The 22,016-nt window shown below is 47.1% G+C and overlaps 1 protein-coding gene across 3 annotated transcripts in view; it reads left to right on the top strand.

Moving 5' to 3' along the window:
* Window positions 1-22,016, top strand: part of magi3a (membrane associated guanylate kinase, WW and PDZ domain containing 3a) — a 66,928-nt gene that overhangs the window by 37,216 nt on the left and 7,696 nt on the right. For 2 of the 3 annotated variants that reach the window (XM_057039714.1, XM_057039716.1), the window contains exons 2-14: window positions 2,360-2,476; window positions 5,204-5,323; window positions 10,022-10,228; window positions 11,736-11,898; window positions 12,722-12,801; window positions 13,386-13,443; window positions 15,658-15,764; window positions 17,758-17,958; window positions 18,050-18,676; window positions 20,305-20,336; window positions 20,936-21,191; window positions 21,436-21,530; window positions 21,674-21,866. In XM_057039714.1, coding sequence (XP_056895694.1) covers window positions 2,360-2,476; window positions 5,204-5,323; window positions 10,022-10,228; window positions 11,736-11,898; window positions 12,722-12,801; window positions 13,386-13,443; window positions 15,658-15,764; window positions 17,758-17,958; window positions 18,050-18,676; window positions 20,305-20,336; window positions 20,936-21,191; window positions 21,436-21,530; window positions 21,674-21,866 — 2,256 coding nt within the window. The remainder of the gene's footprint in view (window positions 1-2,359; window positions 2,477-5,203; window positions 5,324-10,021; window positions 10,229-11,735; window positions 11,899-12,721; window positions 12,802-13,385; window positions 13,444-15,657; window positions 15,765-17,757; window positions 17,959-18,049; window positions 18,677-20,304; window positions 20,337-20,935; window positions 21,192-21,435; window positions 21,531-21,673; window positions 21,867-22,016) is intronic. The other variant, XM_057039715.1, reaches the window with a different exon arrangement.

Genomic DNA, 22,016 nt, shown 5'->3' with positions numbered 1-22,016 from the left:
GCCTGTTTATGAGATCAGTGGCATTCCTACAAGAATGGGACCAGCATTCCCTGCCCTGGATTCTTTATCTGCAAACATATAGAAAAGCTGCAATGGCTGGGCGAATAATGCTGGTCTGAAACCGCCTCTCCAACATGCTGGCAAATGTCTGATTTGTGCGTCGCACATGTCAGCAGATTGACCTGACTTTGCGGATTCCTGAAAGGACGGGACAGAACGCGGTGCACGATCAGGAAGACACATGCAGTATATGGTCATTTATCAGCGTTACTCTTTGCCCCTCCACCCTGCCCTCCCTCGCCCCCTGCCCTCCCTCGCCCCCTGCCCTCCCTCGCCCCCCTTGTTTTTAATGATTCATCATCCCCGATCTGCAGCCTCTCTTTACCCTGCAGATTATGTAGTAGCAGGATGACAAGGCACAAAGACTTCCATTGTGTCTCACAGGCCTCGTACGACCAGCCCGGCAGGCCGGTGATGCGCTGCCATGTAACCTAGCATGAGACAAAGCGTCCCGCGCCCCCCCATTCCCCCCCCCCCCTTCCTCTGTGTCCACCGATATGATGTAGCATGCTAACACAACCTGACAGGCCGGCCACAAAGACGACCCTGTTGGCAGCGTTTGGGTGGGAGTCTGCTTCCAGCAGCATTTGCATGCGTTTGTGAGGATATAGGAAAGGGATTTCTCCCACCCAGTAGGGTATCTGCACTTATCTGTGGGATCCCAGTGGCAACCGCTCCGTCCTCTGTTTGCATCCTGGAGCAGCCATCATCAGCATCTGTGACCCAACTCGAGCCTGTAGTGTAGGGGTGGTGGGATTGGGACACGGTCAGATCCTGACATTCCCCAGCAGGACGAGTGCCCCCCCCCTCCCACATGGGAACAGACCTGAACCAGCAGAGGACATCTGATGCACATTGTTGGTAGTTGTTTTGTATGTTTCTGGGAACATGGACCACAGGCATGTGGCTCCCCAGTTCCAGTGTGTATCCAAACATGCTTTTGTTTTAGCGACCTAAATTCTTTACGTGCACTGTTCCAGTAAGAAGTCTGTGGAGTTACATCACGGACGCTTTGTTCCAGCTCCGTTCCTCTGGCGGGCTCCACTAAACGGCCGGTTTTAACTTCACTGGAAAGCCTTGAACATTTAAGAGCAAATGTTTTCAGAGCTGCAGGTTTATTAGAACAGATCTGTAGTCCTGCATTAGCTTTGTTTAATGTCCAATAAATCTGGCCCTCATTGCTTCCTGCTGTGATAGAACATTATGGGATGTGGAGGACACCGCTCACTTAACTCTCTCGCTCACTGAGGGTTTGTTTTGCTCTGTTTGTCTGCAGATTGTTTTTTGGGTTCCTTCTGTCCGCAGAGAGAACCTGCGCGTGCGTGTTTCCTTTGATGAGCTGATGAAGCGAAAGACTGAATTGAACTGACGAGGACTTCTGAATGGTTGAACGTTGAAGTGAGAAGGAAAGGCACGTGGGACCGAGTGATTCAACGTCAGAAAACGGGCCAAAAGCAGGACTGGAACGCAGACGCCGTTACTGGAAGAGCTTTTTACTTTCTGACAAATCTCTGCCGAGACTGAGTGGCGTGACTCACCGTCTGGCTGCAGCGTGCTTTGGGTTTGCAGGGCCGCATTAGCATCTAAAGAAAGAACGGATTCTGACACGGTGTGACAGTAGCAATAATTAGAAGTGTAATCTGGCATCACTGCACAGTTAACAGTGATATATTAGACCTGCTATTTTCACGGTAAATCAAATTAGGATTCCGCTGCTGGCTTCAGCTGCTGCCTGAGAATGGTGGCGATGGTTGAGACTGATTGTTTCTGTCTGTTTATGCTACCAAGCCAGTAGAAACGGAAAGGGACTGTTTTTGTTTTAGAGAGTTAGAACTCCGTTCATTCATCGTCTGCGTCGAGGATAAATGCAAACGGAGCAGAAGCACATCCGTCGTGATGGGAGGAGCATCTTCCCCAGAGCTGGAGCGCTCACAGAAGGTGCTGCACGTTCCTGCTGCAGTCGTGGGGGAGGTCCCGCGCTGGTTCCTCGCTCTTTACCTTTCCATTTCTTATCTCTGACGTGTTGTCACATGGTGAAGAACTGTAAATCTTCCTTCTCGGGGAGATGAATGTGCAGCCACACTTCCAGCATAGCGCCTCCGAATACGCTCAAAATGTTTGTGTCGCCTGCCACTGTCGACCAGCACGATGCAGGGTTGTTTTCTTTACTGGACCAGTGTGTTTAGAATGTTACCAATTACAATGTGTTCTTTTAAAAGGTCGGACCTGCTGAGTAATTGGTTGGTGGGTTTATAAAGTGACTTGTCAGACTGACCCAAAGTTCTCTTCCTCTCTGCAGGGAAGGTGTTGAACACGGATCTGCGTCACTACCTCAGCCTGCAGTTCCAGAAGGGCTCCCTCGACCATAAACTCCAGCAGGTGATCAGGGACAACTTGTACCTGCGAACCATTCCCTGTGAGTAATCCCCACCCCCTCCCCTCACTCGGGCTCCCTGCCCTGCTTGTTGCTACCTGACACCTCCAGATGGTGTCTGGCCGATTCATCTGGAGCGCATAATTGCTTGTTTGAATTTTAAATAACAGCACAATTTTTTTTTTTTGCTGCTTTTTAATGGAAGGATAAATCACAAGGATAAAACGTTTCCCTTTTTGTATACGAAGGGATTTTGAAAATGAAAAATCAGCCCGAGAGGCAGAAATGAAAATGTGCCTCCCCCTGCAACCATGACTGATAAATACACGTGTCAGCCCTGTCGTCATTTGTTAAAACAGGGGGGAAATGAATTGATTCACACCGTGTTCTCGTATGTCTCCTAATATCTTTTATATGCTAATTTACCCTCATTCACTAATCTGAGCAAGGCTTAACATATACATTAACTATTTTACATCAACTAAAATAACGAACTTTCAGAGATGATTAAGGAAACATATACTGCAGATTCTGCTGTTTTACTACATCACAAGTTATTCTGAACACATTCTTCACGAATGGATCTGCAATCAACGAGGCTCACACCTGAGACGTGGTGTCTCTGGCTCAGCGTGCAGCAGCGTTCGTGCACAGCGAGCTCATGGCAGAAGAAGCACGGCGTTGTTCTCCAGATGCACAGCCAGGCTTCACCAAGTGTCACGCCTGCAGGTGACATTAGTTCAGGCTGCTGCTGCCAGTCGGGGGCATCACAGGCATTTAAAGCTAAATAGCGAGCCCCCAGCTCTACTGCCAACAACCCCTCCAGCTTCATCTTAAGCTCAAGGTGTCTTTGAGCAAGCTGCTCCCCAAGTTTCGTTCCCGGATATAAAAACAATATGATGTCTGAAAAACATGGAGAGCTGATGGAACTGTAATAATCCCCTCCAGAATTCAATTCTTTGAGAAGTTTCTTCTGTTGTTGAGTTTCAGGCTAAGACACAAAGTAGAGCATCATTCTGTAGCTTCACATGAAATCTTTGTTCTGTCCTGCTGCCTATGATGTCTGAGGGGAGGAGAGGGAGAGGAAGAGGAAGAGGAAGAGGGAGAGGGAGAGGAGAGGAAGAGGGAGAGGGAGAGGAGAGGAAGAGGGAGAGGAAGAGGGAGAGGGAGAGGACCCAGTGGGGTGACAGAGGCCTGTCAGGTGATCATGTTTCCGGACCCCAGCAGCCTATAGCAGCGTAGCTAAGATGTTAACCTACTGATTAGACGACCCCCTAAATATGATAATTTGTCTGTCTATAATAGTAACTGGAACTACAGAGTTAGCAACAATAAGCTTTTTCAAAGAGGAAGGTTTTAAGTCTGATTGTTAGTGCAAAAAATGCCTTAAGGCAACTTGTGCTGTTGCAATATTGGAACGTGGTTGTTTTTGAAGAGCTACCGGGCGGTTTTACTGAATTCTTGCTGCTCTTTATTAGCACAGCATAGATGGAAGTCTTGTTGGAAGTCAGATGTTAATGTTTTACACAGTGGGTGTGGAGAACCCGATGCCATCGATGTTACACAACAAGCTCGGTGGACTTGTACAAAACCAGCACTTTTTACAGCTCACTTCACACTTTTGGGGGATTTTCTTTCCATCTGACCATTTTATCACTTCAAAGAGAGGCCTGTGAGAACACACACACTCACACACACACACACACACACACACACACGTTTCAATATTTTGCTCTGCTGCAGCAGTTTTTCCCTAAAGCTCTTTGTCCCCGTTGCCCATTCAAATAAAGCTTTGATTTTTCCCCCCCCCCCTCACTCACGTCAGCTGCGTGTAATCCTCTCCCACATCTGTCCAGATGTGAGGACTGAAGAGATTCTTCTTGCCGCTCATTTGGAATAGATCAGCGCAGATCCCGATCAGCCCCGTTTCCTTCCAGAGAACGCCCCCCTTTGAAACTTCATCATGTGAGACATCAGATGATGAAAGATTACTTTCAAAGATGTAAAGCTGGGATATTATTGGTCATCAAACACTCGAAACTCCTATTCCAACTCTGCTTCCATGATCTCACATTCCCTCTGATTGTCTTTGTTTCAGACTGAGCGGCAGAAAATGAAGGACGGGGACAGGATCCTATTAAACTGCGAGTTTAAATAAAAAAGGCTTTGTGCCTGCAGCAGGGCCAGGCAGCAGCGCGGCTCGGAGAGCCAGTAAAAGCCCCGATTGCATCTAAAATGACGGCTCGTTGAAGCTGCATATCGGAGAGCGTGAAATCATTTTCATAACAAGATTCTCGTGTCACGATGCATCATCATGAGGTTTTATAATTTGATATTTTGCAGACCAGAAACGGAGCCGTCTCTTCTGACGGGAGTGCGTTTCATCAGAAAAAAAGAAATCCATATCCCATAAAATATTTCCTAATAAATAATTAAAGAAAATTTCTGCTTTGCTGCAATTTGCTTTAGTTACTCGAATAAATGGGTTTGCCCTGCAAGATATAAAAATAGCTTGCGACACCTGGGCTGCTGTGTTTTGATACTGTAGTCATGAATTCATAGCTCTGCAGTCTCTGCGCTGTTGACTATTCATGATGGAGACGGAGCGGCTGCACCTCGCTGCTGCGTGTGGACGTGAATCACATCCCTGTGGGCACGCCGGCACACGCAGCCCTCTTTCCCGCTCCTCCATCCACCCCTTCATTAGTGAATGGTGCATTCCACTTGATTTAATGTCCTAAACCCTGTCATTGTTGGGGTCATCGGCAGGCACCACTCGACAGCCCAGAGAGGGGGAGGTTCCTGGAGTGGACTACAACTTCATCAGCGTCGCCGAATTCCGTGACTTGGATGAAAGCGGACTGCTGCTGGAGAGCGGCACCTATGATGGTACGTCAACAAAACAAAACTAGAAAAATATGATATAAACTGCGTTTATATTCAGCTTTTTATGTATACGTCTCTCACAAAAGGTGAGCAAGTTAGAAAACTGCACAGAAAGGAGAGAAAGGAATATTTAATACGCCTCAGTGTGATCAAAATTTCAGGAAATTTTTAATCAGGAATGTTAATGAATTAATTGCTTGTCTTCCTTGGCCCATTTTCACGGACTGAAACCCCAAATTCATGTTGGCTGAAGGATTTTCCAGCCTTTAAGTCTGAGCAACGCTAATTAAAGCTCACATCATATCTGCTGTCATCAAGTGCAGGATATTAAAGGTTCTTTCAGAAGAAATGATGAAGATAAATTAAGAAAACGGTTAATAAACGAAAATGCTGCCCCTGACCACCCTGGGGACACAACTGAGGACGAGTCTTTGATGCCGTTGTTAGCTCTCGTGTAGATTTGCTGAGCTGTGCACTCTAAGGTCACCAGGTCACGTCAACACATTGCACGTGTCATCAACCTGTCGCCATAAATGTGAAGGAAGTGCAGGTAACATTTCCTCCGGGGAGTTTTGTAGCAGCAGAAACGGCTTCGTCCAGGTCTTTAGTTCACTGTGGTAAACCACCTCGGCTGTGTCCTGACCTCCGTCCCCTATGGACCCTGGGGGAGCCTGGCCCTCCACCCCTGAACTTTTGAACGCGTTAAGGAAGAATAATGGACCCACTCCGTCTGTCATCGATTACTGGAACACACGATTCTCTGTTGTGGAGGCTCAGTGGAAATTCAGAAGCTCAGCCACAGTTAATTATTCATGGCGGTTTTGGACCCCTTAGATAAACACAAGATAAGCATTTTACAGTTTTACAGAGGACATATTTGGTGCGCAGTGGTATTCTGTCTGTGCAGCTTTTATAGTGTCAGTCAATATTTATACATGTGAAATATTTCCGATACTCATTTCCACTGCATAATTACCGGACATCTTAATGAGGAGTCAATTAGGAGTTTAAAAGGACAGTTTTCCTCTGAAAGACCTGGACTGAACTTTGGTTCAGCCCATTCTCTCATCCCAGGCTGCTCCTCTCTCTGCTCCTCACAAGCCGAACCTTCTGGATGTGGCGCACCACATCTGCGGCTGATCAGATGAGAACATCGAGTTCGCCATCCAACTTCACAGTTGTGACTAATCCCACATAGTTGTTGACAACAGCAGCTGGTTCTGTTTATGCTGACCCGGAGTGACGCTCATTCCCACTGGCCTGCAGGAGCCGATACCTGACCCACTCCTTCGTAAATGGAACGTTAGTTTAGAAGAACAGTGTTTGAAACTGCTTCACCCAGCGCAAATGAGTGATCCTGCATTGGTCTGTGATTACTTCTCCAAAATAGTCAACTCTGCCCACAGTTCCAAGCAGGTCTGAGCTGAAAAGTCGACCCTTCTGTTGATGAAATGGATTTAAAAGTTGAACTGAATGAAAACAAAGAGCTTACATTTCACCAAGTTTGCGTTAGTTAATATCCATAATGTCCATGTTGTAATGTTAATAATGTCCATCTTCTGGAACAAAAGCCTCAAGAATTTGATTTAGCATGTGTGCGTGAGTGTTTGCATGCACGGCGTGAATCAGGGCATATCCAGTTCTCCCCCAGCACAGACAAGCTTGAAAAGCCACAAGCATGACTCATTCATGACGGGGGGGGGCTGGGGGCTGGGGGGCTGATGTGGACAAGCAGCATTCGCAGAAGGCACGTCTGTCCAAAGTTAGCTTAGCGCTCGTAAACTGTTGCTGCGCTGCAATGCTAACGGCAGATAAGCTGCAACAACATGTGGAATTAGCTTCACATAATAATCAGTAATGATGATGGGGGGGGGGAACCCCGCCCTCTGCCTGAGGACCTTTTCCATTTTCTGCAAATATAGACTCCTTGTGTTGGCGTGAGTATCCACTGTTAACTGAATTAGAATGTGCCCCATGTGATGTGGAAAATGCTTGATGAAACAAAACAAACCAAAAAACCAAGACATCCATGCTTGAACATGAGCTACAGGAGCCTCCTGTGTCGAGCAGCCCTTAGCTACAGTAGTGCTGGCACTACTTTAGTTATTTATTATTTAGTGATTCACTTATCAGGGACAGTGCACATTAATAAACATTGCTGTGAATGTGCCAGAGTTAGCCAAAAAGCTATTTTTCACTCCTTGGACCAATATTAAAGGCAGTGCTGAAAGCAATCATTCAAGGATGAACGTTGTAATCAAATGCAACAAACAGAACCAGTCATATGAAGACATTATTGCATGCGAGGCTGTGTCCAAAGTCAATTACTGGACTGTTGGACAGGCTGACGTTCAATTTGTCTTCCTGGGATTAAAAGGTTAAATCCTCCCCGTGCATGTGTGTTAATGACGCAATTCTCTTTGGTCAAAGTGTTTAACAATCATCAAATTCCCAGGAGAGAAAGAAAGCCATTTCCTCCCTTCTCTTGGACCACAAATATCTCTGTGCAACCCACGAGTGTGTTCAGAGGCTTCGAGCCGCCCTGAGAACAAGAGTCGGTGTGGTTGTTCCACATCCACTAGAATGATTGAGAAGAACAAATGAAGGGAGGCTGTAGCAGTGATTGAGCATGTCTTGATAAGAAAGATAAAGATCAAAGCTAATAGTGAATGTGAGTAATTTATATAAGCTGCCATTGAGGCGGGTGGGGGGGGGGGGTGTGAGCATAAAATGGAAATGACATTTATTTACGAGTCAGGCCAGCAGCAGAGAGCAAAGCGCCACCACAGTCACAGGCAGTGGAGGAATGCAGAGCCGATGAGGCCGGGTGCATCCATGCCAACAGGGTCGGAGCCACGGCCGAGGCTGGAGCACAAGATGGGGGGGCTTCACCTGCCCGGGGCACCGCGAGTCTGGGATGAAGCCTGTGTAAACTGGGCACTGGGCACAGCGAGCTTATATCCAGCGACTGATGAGGCTCTGCGGCTGGCAGGTTCAGAAAGGAAAAGGCTGCCAGTGGGGGGGGGGGGCTGCTGAAGGTTGAGCCAGAACATCAACCCTTGAGGTTTTCCTCAGGTTCCACAGCACACGGCTGTTTTCATCTCTCTTTGAAAGCATAACCAGAGATCCATTTTCAAGCATTTCATGTTGCTAAATGGCCGTGAAGGTTTTCCCGAGCGATCAGCAGGCAGCTAGAGACGTCTGGGTGCACCTTCGCGTCAGGCTCCACTCACGCGGGAGGCGACAGGCGCCGCCTGCTGCTGACGGACGCACAAACGCCTTCAGAGGGAGGGGACGCGGCCGTTGTAATCCGAGCCATCCCGCCACCTCGCCGCCGCACGACAACATGTAGGCAGGGATAAAATTTGCTGTTATGGCTGTAATTTTGAGGGCTGATGGTGGACTTGACCTCCAGGTGCCGTCTGCTCTCAGTCATATCTCCAAGGTGACTCCCAGGGTGTTGTTCCCTTTGGTTTTGTCAGACCGTTTATCAAAAGCAATGGTTGGATGAAGGCAGGTGAGGTTTTTCTTTCTTAAAAGGCCTGGCTGACAACATGAGGAGAGTTTGTTCCAGCCTCCTGATGGAGAAAGCCTCCGTCTGTGCGGCTTTTCTTTCCTCCTCCTAAAGAGCGTGGACACTTCTAATTTAATTATGTCAATTTGTAATTCTACTAAGTAAGCAGTAGTCGTCCCATTAATTACAAGTGTGTAAAGAGTTTAATGTTTTTGAAAAGTGTTGATATTAAAGGTTCATAAATTAGACTAGAGATTAATGCAATTACCTAAATCAGTTATGGTGCGTGCGCTTGTATTTACATGCGCATCACGCTGCGCTGTGGTTGTTTTCCTTTAACCACAGCACAGAACAGTTGCAGGTCATTGACATCACACTAATTACTTTTCCTCCCCACATTGTTTCTTTTATCTTCTGTTTTCCTCCTTATTTAAGACTTTATTCCCACCCACACACACACTTTTGTTCCTGTATTTAACCGCAGCGATGAGATGTTCAGCCACTCAGACACGCTTCATTTTCAAGCCCACTGCACAGCCACGCAAACACTGATGCGGATCCATCAGACCGGGATCGCACCATCATTCCCAGAATATTTTCACGCAACTTTTCGGTTGTTTCCATTCTGATTCTGATCTTTTGATTATCGTGCACAGAGAGGGGGAAGGTGGCTCGTTGTAAATTGGGTCATCGTCATCCTATAGTTGTGGAAAGAACAAGACGCGCTCTGCAGAGTCGGGCTGTTTGCCGCCTAAGGCGCCGACATGACAGCGAAAGAGCAGTCGAGAAGCTACCTTGGTGTGAAGGCTGTTGTCAGAGTTCTCGGAGACAAAAGATGTGAAAGCGTGGCAACCTTTGAGTTCTGGTTTTGTTCTGGGTGCAGCCAGAATCTCAGCGAATTTAATGTATCTAAACTTACATGTTGGAACCAAACTTTTCCCTCTTGCTTTAGTTTGTTGTGTGTAACTATTGCTCTCATTAAAATGGTTTTAGAACTGACACATCATGTTGTACACTAAGAGAAAAGCCACATAAATACTGAGACCTGACCTGGCACCAGGCATCCCCGGGGCAAAGCCGTAGACTTAAACACTAAATCTGGTGTATTTGCCATCTGCCGGGGTATTCCAAACCTTTTGTCATTACAGAAAATATATTCACTGGGACTTTTGTATCTCATCATCCAGGAAATTACTACGGGACCCCCAAGCCCCCCGCAGAGCCCAGTCCGGTCCAGCCAGACCTGGTGGACCAGGTTCTGTTTGACGAGGAATTTGACACCGAGGTCCAGCGAAAACGCACGACCTCCGTCAGTAAGATGGACAGAAAAGACAGCGCAGCACCAGATGAAGAGGAGGAAGAGGAGAAGCCTCCCATGGTCAACGGTCTGGCCGGTGAGAGACAGGGCTGTAATTATCCTGCAGGCGTTCCTGATTTAGTCGTCTGTTTGCTCAATTTATGTTTCACATTGTCCAGAAGTTGATTGTGGAATACAAAACAGCAGGGACCTCATTTTCATTCTGTTCTGTTCCCAGAAAAACATTCCCGGATTAGCATTTCCTCACGCAAGGTCAGCATTAAAGCAAAACAAGTGCAGAGCAAAGATCTGCCAGCATCCCGGGACCTGGGAGTCACCACATCCTCCCAGGGTTCCCTCCATGTTCTCACGGATCCCAGCTTTATAATGGCAGGAGTCGGGGGATATTAGTAATGATGCATTCCAACAAATGGAGATGGAGTAATCTTTATGACCACCTATATAGATCATAAAGGCCAATTTTACTCCTAAAGACTATTGGTCTGTGTTATCCAATTATGTCTCACACATCACAGGAGGTGATGGAATGCACCATTCAGCTCCAGGACTAATGACATGGATGAAATTGGTAAAAAGGGAGAGATGTTCAGTAACATTTCATCTCTGTGGCCTTGGGCTGGAATGGAAGTGCCAAGGAAAAAAAGAAAAGTCACTATAGAAGGAAGTCACGTCTTATTCTAGAGTAATCATATATTGTTGCACAATAAAGCTAATCAAATTAAAGGTCATTTAACAGTAGCCTCGTGTTACCTAACAGCACTTTTTTCTGTTGTGTTTTGAATGTGTTTGTCAGTTTTCCGAGCCTTCGTGCTCACATCTGCAGCAGCACAGCTTAGATTTCTCTGCAAGGGCACAAAGCTGCTATAGCCCGGGGCAAGAGTCTGCGTGGACTCCTTTATTCTGACTTTGGAAGCGCACTGGCCTCCCTTCTAGTTCCAGCATGAAGAAGAGGCCCTGATTTCAGCACAAAAAGCTCTTGGCTTCTCCCAGTCAACAGCTGTCACTTTCCATTCCTGCCATTCAATCGCTCCAGTCAAACAGGCTCAATGGTGCGTTGAAGCTAGGTCACACACAGGCAGATGAAAACCTGCAGACAAGAGAATCACACACCTATCAAAATTTGGTGCACACACACACACGCGCACACACACACGCACCGGTTTCTGTGTTACTAATAGAGCTGTGATGTGGCACCCGTGGATGAGTTGAAGCATTGGTCAGCTCTCCTTTGCCTGGGAGGCAGTTCCCAGTTCATCACTGCTGACATGCCAGTCCTATGGCAATAGCTCCACTTCCGCCTCCTCTCTGTGCAGCCCCCCCTCTCTCTCTTTCTCTACCCCTTTCTCTCTTGTGGTTGTAACCGTTCACACAGCGTACAGATGAATATTGGCACTGGCGAGGGAAGCAGCAGCAGCAGCAGCAGCAGCATCCGGGAGAGATGCAAGGAGCCCAAAGGAGCTCCAATGGCGCCTCATTCTCACCTCCTGTCTCTTTCTCCTTCTATCACCTCCCGTACCCCTACTCCCAACCCATTCCTCTTTCTATCTCCATGCCCGTCTCCCTCTCCCCATGCCGGGCATCAGAACACAAGGACAAGGCAGAGTGGAGGAAGAAGGTGCCCAGTTACAACCAGTCAGCGGGGGCTATGGACCTGCATGCATGGACCCCACAGGATGAGAGTCAGGAGCCATTGCCTAAAAACTGGGAAATGGCGTACACAGAGACTGGCATGGTCTATTTCATAGAGTAAGTAGGCTCGCTGCTGCAATTTGACTGCATTGCTTTAGTCGTGTTACTCTCCCATGATGTCAGGTTTGAGGTTAATCACTCCCACTCCTATTCTCCTGAATCCTGACCTTTGCTAGGCTGTAAAGAGACATCTGGCAGTTTGGGGTTGTTACAGGTTAAAATGTTTGACTGAGAATCATATAAAATTGATTTCAAAGCAAAGTTGATCTTACATTTTATTATTAATAATTCCAATAAAATATTTATTCAGCTTGAGCTGCACAGAGGTCTTCTAGTTCTGTGCTTCATTATTAAGACTGTGCACAAGATCTTTGACCTAACAGCTCCATTTTTATAAAATATAATATTTAAAACACTGTGTATTGACTCATAGCAATTTTGGAATATTGAAACTCTTTCCTGTGGTAAATGTATCTGTTATTAACTATTACTACTCTTATTATTATTTCTTTCCCTATCTTTGTTGTTGGTGAAGGAAGCAGCAGGCCAGCAGATGTTTACCTGCCTTGTTAGCTCAGCTCAAAGCTGCAGCACTCTGCTGTGGACAGAAAGCCAACGAAGTAGCTTGTTCTGTTAGCCAGAGAAGCAAATCGAGCCTCAGTTCTGCTCGTTAGATATTCTGCCTTTATTACAGCTGTCCACGTATTTCCCTGCATCCTCAAACAGTCCTAGTCTTTAACAAAGCTGCTTTATTGTCATCCCCAAAGGTTAAATCTTGGCTCCACTGCTCTCCTATGTTCCTGTACTAATTGCTGGGTTTACATGGTGGCCTATGTGGTTTTTACTGCACCTGAAGCCCTCTTTCCTCTTTGTATTTCAGTCACAACAGTAAGACAACCACTTGGCTGGACCCTCGCCTTGCTAAGAAGGCCAAGCCCCCTGAGAAATGCCAAGAGGGAGGTGAGACGAATTTTTTATTTGCAAAGACACGCGCAGTTCAGATCCCACTCATACATTCTGGATTCGTGCTGGTAGAGGGCAGTGGATAACACACAGTGGTTAAACAGCTGAGAAGGCTCGGTCTTACTCATGCCAGTGACGCTGCAAAAACCTCCTCCTCCAGCTGAAACTGACGTGTTCCCTAATGGCTCCTCAGACACATGCAGCGTTTATCACTGCAGCATCTCTCAGAAGGCAATTTTCCGCGGGCCGCTGTGCATAAAGATGTCCTGTGAGCCGCGTGTGTTTGCAAAACATGGAGATGTTGCACTCGCACACGCTGCTGGAGAGGGACGCTTATTACTTTCCGGGGACAACTTGGGATTTCTGCCTTCCCTCTCTGCTCCTTTGCAATGTGTTTCACACCGTAAACGCACCCTTGGTAATAAAAGTGTGGTGCTAGTTCTCTTGGTGGGGAAACCGCCTGCTGTGGAGCTGCCTGTGAAGGCATCATTCCTCATCGCATGTGTCCAATTGTCCATGTGGTGTCAGAGTAACACACAAAGTGATGTTGTTGGCCTTTTCCCTGTCTCTTCTGTCCCCAGAGCTGCCTTATGGCTGGGAGAAGATCGTGGACCCCCAGTTTGGCACATACTATGTAGAGTGAGTAAACGCCTGTGTGTGACTCCAGTCTTCTGGATCTGTCTATAAAATGTGGTGCTGAAATTCCGTCATTTTGCTTGTGTGATAATGCAACATAATCCTTTATTGGTCGCACAATGGCCTGCACAAACCCGTTACAAAAGCAGTGTTGGTTAAGTGCAGCCTTCAAGCAGATGATTGAGATGTTTGACTCCACTTAAGCTGTCTTCTTTGCCAGTTTTTCTCCCCCAATCAAGGATGCTTAAAAGTAAAGAGTTGATGTGTGTAAATGATCAATATTCGGAGTAAAAAGTAGCCGTTACTGTAAAAGCACCGGGCAGTAAGAAGAGAATGAAGAGATAAAATAGATAAACAACAAAACATGTCAACCAATAAGGCGCACAAACACAAGTAAAGGATACAAAAGCAGAGCAGGAGCTTATGCGTCAACCTACGAGTTTAAGACTTCCTGGTCCATATGTTAATTCTGGTTAGCTTCTAAAGGTCGTGACATTTTTCTTCCTCCAGTCTTGTATCAGAGAAGTGTGGAAAAAATGGCCTTTAAAACTCGAAGACCCAGTTTGAAATTGTTTGTGTGCCACCACACTGATACAACATACTCGTGGCGGCACTAACGAGTCCCTGATGAGAGGATATTTCAGACTTGAGTGGTGTGGACGTGCTCACTAAAACGTGGGAGAATCGTCATCACTTAAAACCATATTCTTGAATTCCTGAGACAGATGTGTTAAATGTGGTTTATCTTTATGGCCCTTGACTGTGGGTGGAACTCTGGATTGGCTGCATTTCCAGTCCCGCTCGTGTCCACACAGTCAGAAAGCAATTATGTCTGATACCACTGATGTTCTATAGCTCAGTATGAACTTGGGGGGGAAGGGTAGTGAAAATAGCAGACAATGAAAGTTTAGTGTCTCCAAGAGAGAAACATTTGGATTAGTAGTGTAAGCAAGAGCATATTGTTTCATTTTGGTCCCATTACTGTGGACAAAGAGGCAGAGATCTGCAGTCGGGGGGGAATCAATGTTTTTTTGTGCAAGAGGGTCAGCGAGAGGTTGCCTCTCCCGGGTCTCTGTCGCTTTGTCTGGCAAGTGATGCTGGGAATGAGCACACAAATGCAAAAATGTGACACAAGTCTCATTATTCCCTCAACTGCCAAACAGAACGCGCAGTGTGGCAATCATGGAGTGAGAAAGTGAAGCAGGAAATGAAATGGGAGGGAACGTTTATCTCTCCCCACTTAATGGGAAGGGTGTCTGTGCATGAGTCAGACCCAGCACAGTTCTTTGAGGTGTACGCGTGCGCGTGCAAACACACGCTCACACACACACTGTGTGCAGCATCACCGGTGTGTGATTCCCTGTGTATCGTTAGTCCGTTCTGCCTTCCCATGGTTCTCCTATATCCAAGGTTTACAGCTGTTAAACCTCATTATGCAGGCGACCTCCCTCTCTTCGTTACCGTTTAGCTGCAGAGGGACATGCCTTTGCTTAACAGGGATATTTCTGCACCCAGGTCCCAGTAATTGGTTTTAGGTTCATACTGAAATGAAGTGCACAAAGCAAAAACAGCCTAGTTGCTAAGAGCTAATTTAGCAACTGTTTGGTTTTAAAAGCAAAAACAAGGGGAGCATGATGATAAAAGCATTTCCTTTTGCCAACATTGCCTTAAGCAGCTGTTGATCGAGCTCCGTCAGAGATATCGGAGAGAAGAATTATCTTTGCATTCATTTCACGCCCAGTTTGACCTTAAACGCTAACCTCTGTTCTTCTTATTCACTAGGTTATGCAGGCATACTTTAAGTCTTCTGAATTCATCATTACAGCAGTTCAAAGAATTACAATCAGCACCACTCCATCTCTGGAAGGAGTTCCTTTATGATTTATGTATTGAAAGATTTGTAAGAGAAATAAGCTTAGCTCCCTTTTGTTTCTCTGGCGGTGACGGTGCGTCGGAACACTCTGCCTGTTCCTCAGGCAGCATATCGATGGTTCTGTGTCGGCTCAGCTCCCAGTCAAATCAGCGTTTTGCATGACAGATGAGAAGGGTCAAACAACGATCATATAAAACCGGAAGAGTGTGTGCAGCAGAGTCGTGAGGGAAGAGCAGAATTAACGTTGGCTTAAAGGCACACAAGCAGTAACTCACTGTAAACAATCACAACTGAATTATAGTCTGCTTCTGTTTCTTTCTCATGTTTTCGCATCCTTTGTTCAGCCACATCAATCAGAAGACCCAGTTTGAGAATCCAGTCATGGAAGCGAAGAAAAAACTGAGCGCTGAAGCTCCGAGTGCAGCGCCGCCCCCGGCAGCCACATCCCCAGGTAACGGCACTGGCAGCCATGAGAAAGGGAGCATCGACATACGTGCAGATATTTGGAACATGCTAATTTCTGTCGCTGTTCCAGCAGTTGCTAGGCTGGTAATAAACACCTCAGCCTGTTACACATTCCTTTGCTGTCTGGGTGACAGACAGATTATGCTAAAAGGAGCCTGTAATCTTTGGAAAAAACAGTTTTTCAACCAGTCATTCACGGCAGCGGAAACATCTTAGAATTGAAGGAAGCTTAGAACAAAGAAACGGTTGCAGCTGTGACTATAAGTGACTTTTTCCTACTTTGTTATGTGTTGATCATGTATCACTCCTGCCTCATGACAAACCGGTCACGACCGGCCGTTGTCGCACACCTCTGTTGATGAACACACAAAGAAGGATCACATTAGCATTCCAACTAGCATCTGTATCTCAGACATAAGTGTGTGCCTCTGCTGCACGCTGAGCCTCTCTGCAGTCTCTGGATGATGGCGCCTCTGTGTAACATTGCCTCCGGTTTCAACCGCCTCCCTCGTGCCCGTCCTGCACCTTCCCACCCTTATTAATCAGAATTAATGACTAGTGGTCTTCGGCGTGTTGTGTGGAGCGCGTGAGGTAGCATCCAAACACTGTTTTGACAAGAGTGGCTGGACTGACCTTCCAGACAATGCTGCACAGCTCAGCTCTGACAATCCTGCCTGACATTTCTAATAATCACTTCACCTCAGAGGACACAGACTGTCCCTTTGTGCTCCGCAGCATAATCAAGGCTATGTACACACAGCTTTGCTATGTACCCTCCTATGTCGGCGTTGCTTTTCATGCCGTTCATATAATATGGGTTCTGACAGTCGGTGGATGGAGTGTTTGAGCGTGGAATGCCTGGCTGGTTCACTCCAACATCCATGTCTCATACGTCCTCCTGATTTTGTTGGGAATTTTACGGTCGACATGCAGATTCTGGGATTAATAATTAATGCAGACTATCTTGAAAAAAGATCTTTCTGATGCACCGCCATTACAGGAATGTCATGTTAATCATACTTGGCATAATCTCTTTTTTTCCTTAATCATCAGTGCGGTCATGTTTATCAGCCAATTGCAGTGTGGTTATGCAAATAGAAACCCCATGACACGTTGAGCATGCGGATGGTGGGGGGGGGGCTGCAGGAGCTTTTATCTGCGCCCACCCCTAATGAGATTGATCTCCCACCATCTATCAGTGTGGGAATGGGCTCGGAGGAAGCCTATCATGCACGGACACAGGCGGAGCGTACAATCTCATGAATGAGGTAATAGTTCAAGTGTATCCTCTCTGTCAAGGATAGCTCAGTTTCTCACCACCTTATCTGCCTTATCTTTCCTAATTGCTGCACATCTACACATCACTTCTAATATAGAGCACCCCACGTACACGTACACACGCCTTGCAGCGACCATAGGACGACTCTGCAATTATAAAGTTACCTGGATTATGTCAGGCATGTCTTGAGTTGGATTTGTAGTGCTACTGTGGCAAAAATGATCATTTCCGCCCAAAGCGCATGTCTGTCAGCCTCCCGGAGAGAGCGCTGGACTGTGTCATTACGAGTGTGTGTGTGCACGTTGTTTGCACTTAAATTACAACACTGGCAGATTGTGGCTGCGATGACGAGCCGTGAGTGACGGCTCGTCATCCCGCGGATGTAGCGATGAAGGCAGCCGGCTGTTTCTGAGCAAGCGTTCCACTTTCACTTTGGAGAGCTGCTACTTTTTCAGGCAGGCTTATGCATATTCTGAGCACATAAATCTGTGAACCTTTTAAGATGGGTGAGAATTAATCCACACTGTGATGTAAAAGATGATTTTCATATCTCTACATTGTCAGAGTAAAACTGCCAGATAGTTTTAAGAACTATACTGAATGAATTTAGTCCGCTGTAACTGAGCAGTAGTGTCCTTTACTTCGCCGTTGATTATTTACTGTATTGATTATTTATTTGCTCCTGTCATTATCCCGTCAGCAGAGGAGCCTGGCGGGGCCGGGCGGGGTTTTACACGGGATCCGTCTCAGCTGCAGGGAACCATGCTGCAGACGGCACTCAGAAAAAGCCCCCAGGGATTCGGGTTCACAATCATCGGAGGAGATCGACCGGACGAGTTCCTTCAGGTCAAAAATGTGCTTCTGGACGGGCCCGCCGCGCACGATAAGAAGATCGCTTCAGGTATTCAAGGATGAGTTACAGAAAGAAAACATGCAGCTTCTCATTCACAGGCGAGCTGTCTGGAGTTTTTATGCTCTTTGGTCCTTTTTAGGTGACGTGATCGTGGACATCAACGGCACATGTGTGCTGGGAAAGACACATGCTGACGTGGTCCAGATGTTCCAGTCCATCCCCATCAACCAGTATGTGGACATGGTCTTGTGCCGGGGCTACCCTTTACCTGAGGACTCTGCCAGCAGTGAAGAGGTCTCAGGTGGCCTCTGCACATCCAAAGAGACCTCCCCTTCCCCTTCGACCTCCACACCACAGGATCAACATTACACTATTCCAGATGGGGGGACTCTCTCCAGGCAGACTGCTCCTGTACCGCCCATGACCAATGGGGGGCGCCATCAGCACCATCCTCACCAGCACCACCACCATTTGCCACACATGTCCAACCAGGAGGGTCCGGACCCGACTCTGCTGCAGCCTGAGCTGGTGAGCGTGGCACTGGTCAAAGGCCCCGGAGGTTTTGGCTTCGCCATTGCGGATTGCCCCTTGGGCCAAAAAGTGAAGATGATCCTCGACGCTCAGTGGTGTCGGGGCTTATTGAAGGGCGACGTTATCAAGGAGATCAACAGACAGAACGTACAGACCTTGAGTCACTCCCAGGTGGTGGACATCCTTAAAGACCTGCCCGTGGGCAGTGAGGTCAACGTTCTGGTGCTCAGAGGAGGTGAGTGGGACCACGTGAACGAGAAGCAGCAGCTCACACTGGAGTCATCCATGCTGCAGGTGGTGGGATTGTGTTGGCGTCTCTGGTGGGTGAATGACCGTTAACCTGCGCAGGTTCAGGTTCACGTCGCACACGGGCAGATAGTTCTTGGGTTTTGAAATCATTTCAGCCCTCACAAAGCTGCACTTCATCTTGAGTTTACCATCTTTTCTCACCTTTTTCACGATGCAGAGAAGTGTCTCCTTTAGTTGTCAGTCTGGATTTAGGGAGAGACGGAGGAGCTGGGAAACGTGAGGTCGATGGATTAAAAGGTTTAAATTTACTTACGTTTTCTGGAAAACCATCAAAGTAATTGCTGTGATCGTAAGTTCCATTTCAAGTCAGACGGGAAGCTAAAATAATGAGGCTGAAATGAATAATAAATCATACATTATTTTTAGTTCTGCTCAGGTGCAATTTGACGTGACAGTTTTTATGTTTAAAACTAGCCGGAAGGATTTTGCAGTTGTGTGGGTCATGCTTGGACACAACTGATTCTTCCAATGTTAAATAAAGCAATTTCACGCTCTGGTCCACACCAACTCCGCATCATCTGCTGTGCACCTTCCCAAACAGGCAGGAATTCATGCTTAGTCACATGGTGAGCGCTGCTGGGAACGTGGAACGCGGTGGCAGCATCAGGGGTGCGCTGGTTGCTGGGATTGAAGGGGTGGAGACAGAAGTGTGGCTAATTATTGCACATCTTCTTACATCGGGCTGGCACTGATGTGAAGGGTTCCTCCTTTTTTGCCTGTACTGCAGTGCAGTATCCCAGATTTGACTGTTGCACCAACATATCAAATGAACTCAGCAGGGTGCTTCTCTGTGCTGCAAGGCCTTCTCTTCCTCTACATGTCTGTGTGTGAGTGTGTGTTGCTGTTATTTCTGTCAGTCCTTTGCTCATTTCCTGTGCTACAATATTCAGAGTGTGTTCATACATTGAAATGGAGTGGGAGAGGACGGTTTTCCAAGAATAAAATGAGCCGGAGCTAAAGGACTTCCTGCAGGTCATCCACAGTGCAGGATTAGGTTAGGCTCCATTTCAAGCCTGGGGGGTAGAGCTGCCTTCCAATGGCAGCAGCAGATAGAAATGAAGCAGGAAATGATTTGGCTCTCGTCCCTGTTGTGGATTAGAATGCGGAGATGAATTCCACACATCTATGCATTGAAACATCCGTCATCCATATGGAATCATCTGGAAAATATTGTACAAGAAGTGTTTTAATTCACTTCCTCGTGATGCTAGATGGCTAATAAATTACAGGAGTATGTTGATTATGTTAAGAAAGATGCACAGACCGAGCATTTACAGTACAGGGAGGATAAACAACTGGTAGGTGTAGTGCTGTTTTTCTTCTAGTTTAGGTCGCCTCTTCTTCTCTGCAGCAGCATGTAGGACATCAGCGGTGTGATATACTGCCCCCTTTTGTTGCATTTGCATAATGAATCGCTGACGGAGAAAAAGAGAGTAGAGGAAGTTCTGTTCGCTCAGCATCTGCTGACCACAGAGCAAAGAGAGCAGTTTGATACAACGTACGCTTGCTTTTTGAGTTCCAACCTAACATCAGCATCTTTGTTTCTGCTTGCAGGTCATACCTCTCCTGTGAAATCATTAAAACCAGTAAGTCAGAGCAGAAATTCCTTCATTTTGCAGCATGAATTATTGAACGTGAAAGGTTTTAACTTTGTTGGTGTGCATCGCTGCGTGCATGTGCTGTTGCAGGCTACATTATTCACTAGGCCCACATTAACCACGCAGGCTCCTGGCACATGGCACCCTAACATCCCTCTGCATATGGGTGTTTAGGTTGATAAGCCATGTTCAACATCTTGTTCCTCTGTAACTCCTCCATGCAGCACACGCTGCAGCAACGGGCTGACTCGGCACTGAATGACACTGTGTTGTTGCACTATTTTTAAAAGACTCTGTAGTAGGTTGAGTTCTGGAGGCCCTGCTCATCTTAAACCGTTGCTTTGGCCTGAGCTACATTTCTACATTAGATGATGATAAATCTATTCCGCACACCCCACAGAAATGTTTAGAATGCTTCAAAAAATGCTGCTGTTTGAGTTTGTGCTGTTTCAGACATTCTCATGATGTCACTATTGGTGCATTACCAAACATAAATCCACTCACGTAAAATCATTCCATGATTTATTCATCTGCCATTTTGGGTTGTGGTGACTTTTCTCAGGCTTGTTTGTGGTTCTCCGTCACAGTGCACTGCTCCCATGTCCCAGCCCACTCCTCAGCAGATGCCCAACCTCACTCCCCAACAGTTGCCCCACCCGGGCCCCCAGCCTGTCACGCAGCCACATCGGCAGGAGGTGACGGGCAGCACGGAGACCCTCGGTCAGCCCAGTGAAGCGGCCCCTGCTGCGTTCCCTTACGCTGTCAACACCCTGCGTTCATCTTCACCAAAGCCAGACGCGTCTGAGCTCTATCTCAAGTCCAAAGCCTTGTTAGACAGCAAGCGTAAGTACGACACAGGAAGGCTCCTTTACCCCAACTGCTGCCTGCTCAAGGCTGCTTTCAGGCCGATGATCAGCCCTGCGTTATTATTTCATTATTATCAATTTGATATTCCGATGTTACTGTTTAGACTCAGCTGATATATTGTTCTGGAACTTATGAGCCATATAAAGTTTTCTCAACACACCAGAATCATTGTGTCAGTCTTTTACATGTCTGTTTTTGCTTGAATCTCCTCTCTCTGCAGCTCCTAATACCAAGGACCTGGATGTGTATATTAAAAGGAACCAGGAGTCGGGCTTTGGTTTCAGAGTCCTCGGAGGAGAAGGTCCAGATCAGCCGGTGGGTAAACAGCACCGGTGCCATAGACAGATGGACGGATAGAATTCTACTAACACCTTCAGTTCTGGAATAAAATCACCCAGAAGATGGATGTTAATGAATAAACGATGCGGTGATGATGTTTCCCTTTCTCACTTCCTCAGGTGTACATCGGCGCCATCGTGCCGCTCGGCGCAGCTGAGAAAGATGGCCGCCTGCGGGCCGGGGACGAGCTGATCTGTATAGACGGCGTGCCCGTCAAGGGCAAATCTCACAAACAGGTGCTGGAGCTGATGACCAACGCGGCACGCAACGGCCAAGTGATGCTCACAGTGCGCAGGAAACTGCTGGCGTCAGGTGGGTCTGCCTTTACGGCTCAGCTGGAGCGTTTGAGCGTCCCTCTGTTTGGATCAGCACGCTGCGGGAGGACCTCTGAGCAAAGCTTTGATCTGGGATCTGCCCCTCTTTCTAATCCTTTTAATTTGTTCCGCATGACTTCGCTGTGGG

Source organism: Takifugu flavidus, chromosome 8 (assembly GCF_003711565.1).
Source record: "Takifugu flavidus isolate HTHZ2018 chromosome 8, ASM371156v2, whole genome shotgun sequence".
NCBI classification, from domain to species: Eukaryota; Metazoa; Chordata; class Actinopteri; order Tetraodontiformes; family Tetraodontidae; genus Takifugu; species Takifugu flavidus.
The sequence above is the reverse complement of the archived record's forward strand: the minus strand, read 5'-3'. Positions and strand labels throughout refer to the sequence as shown.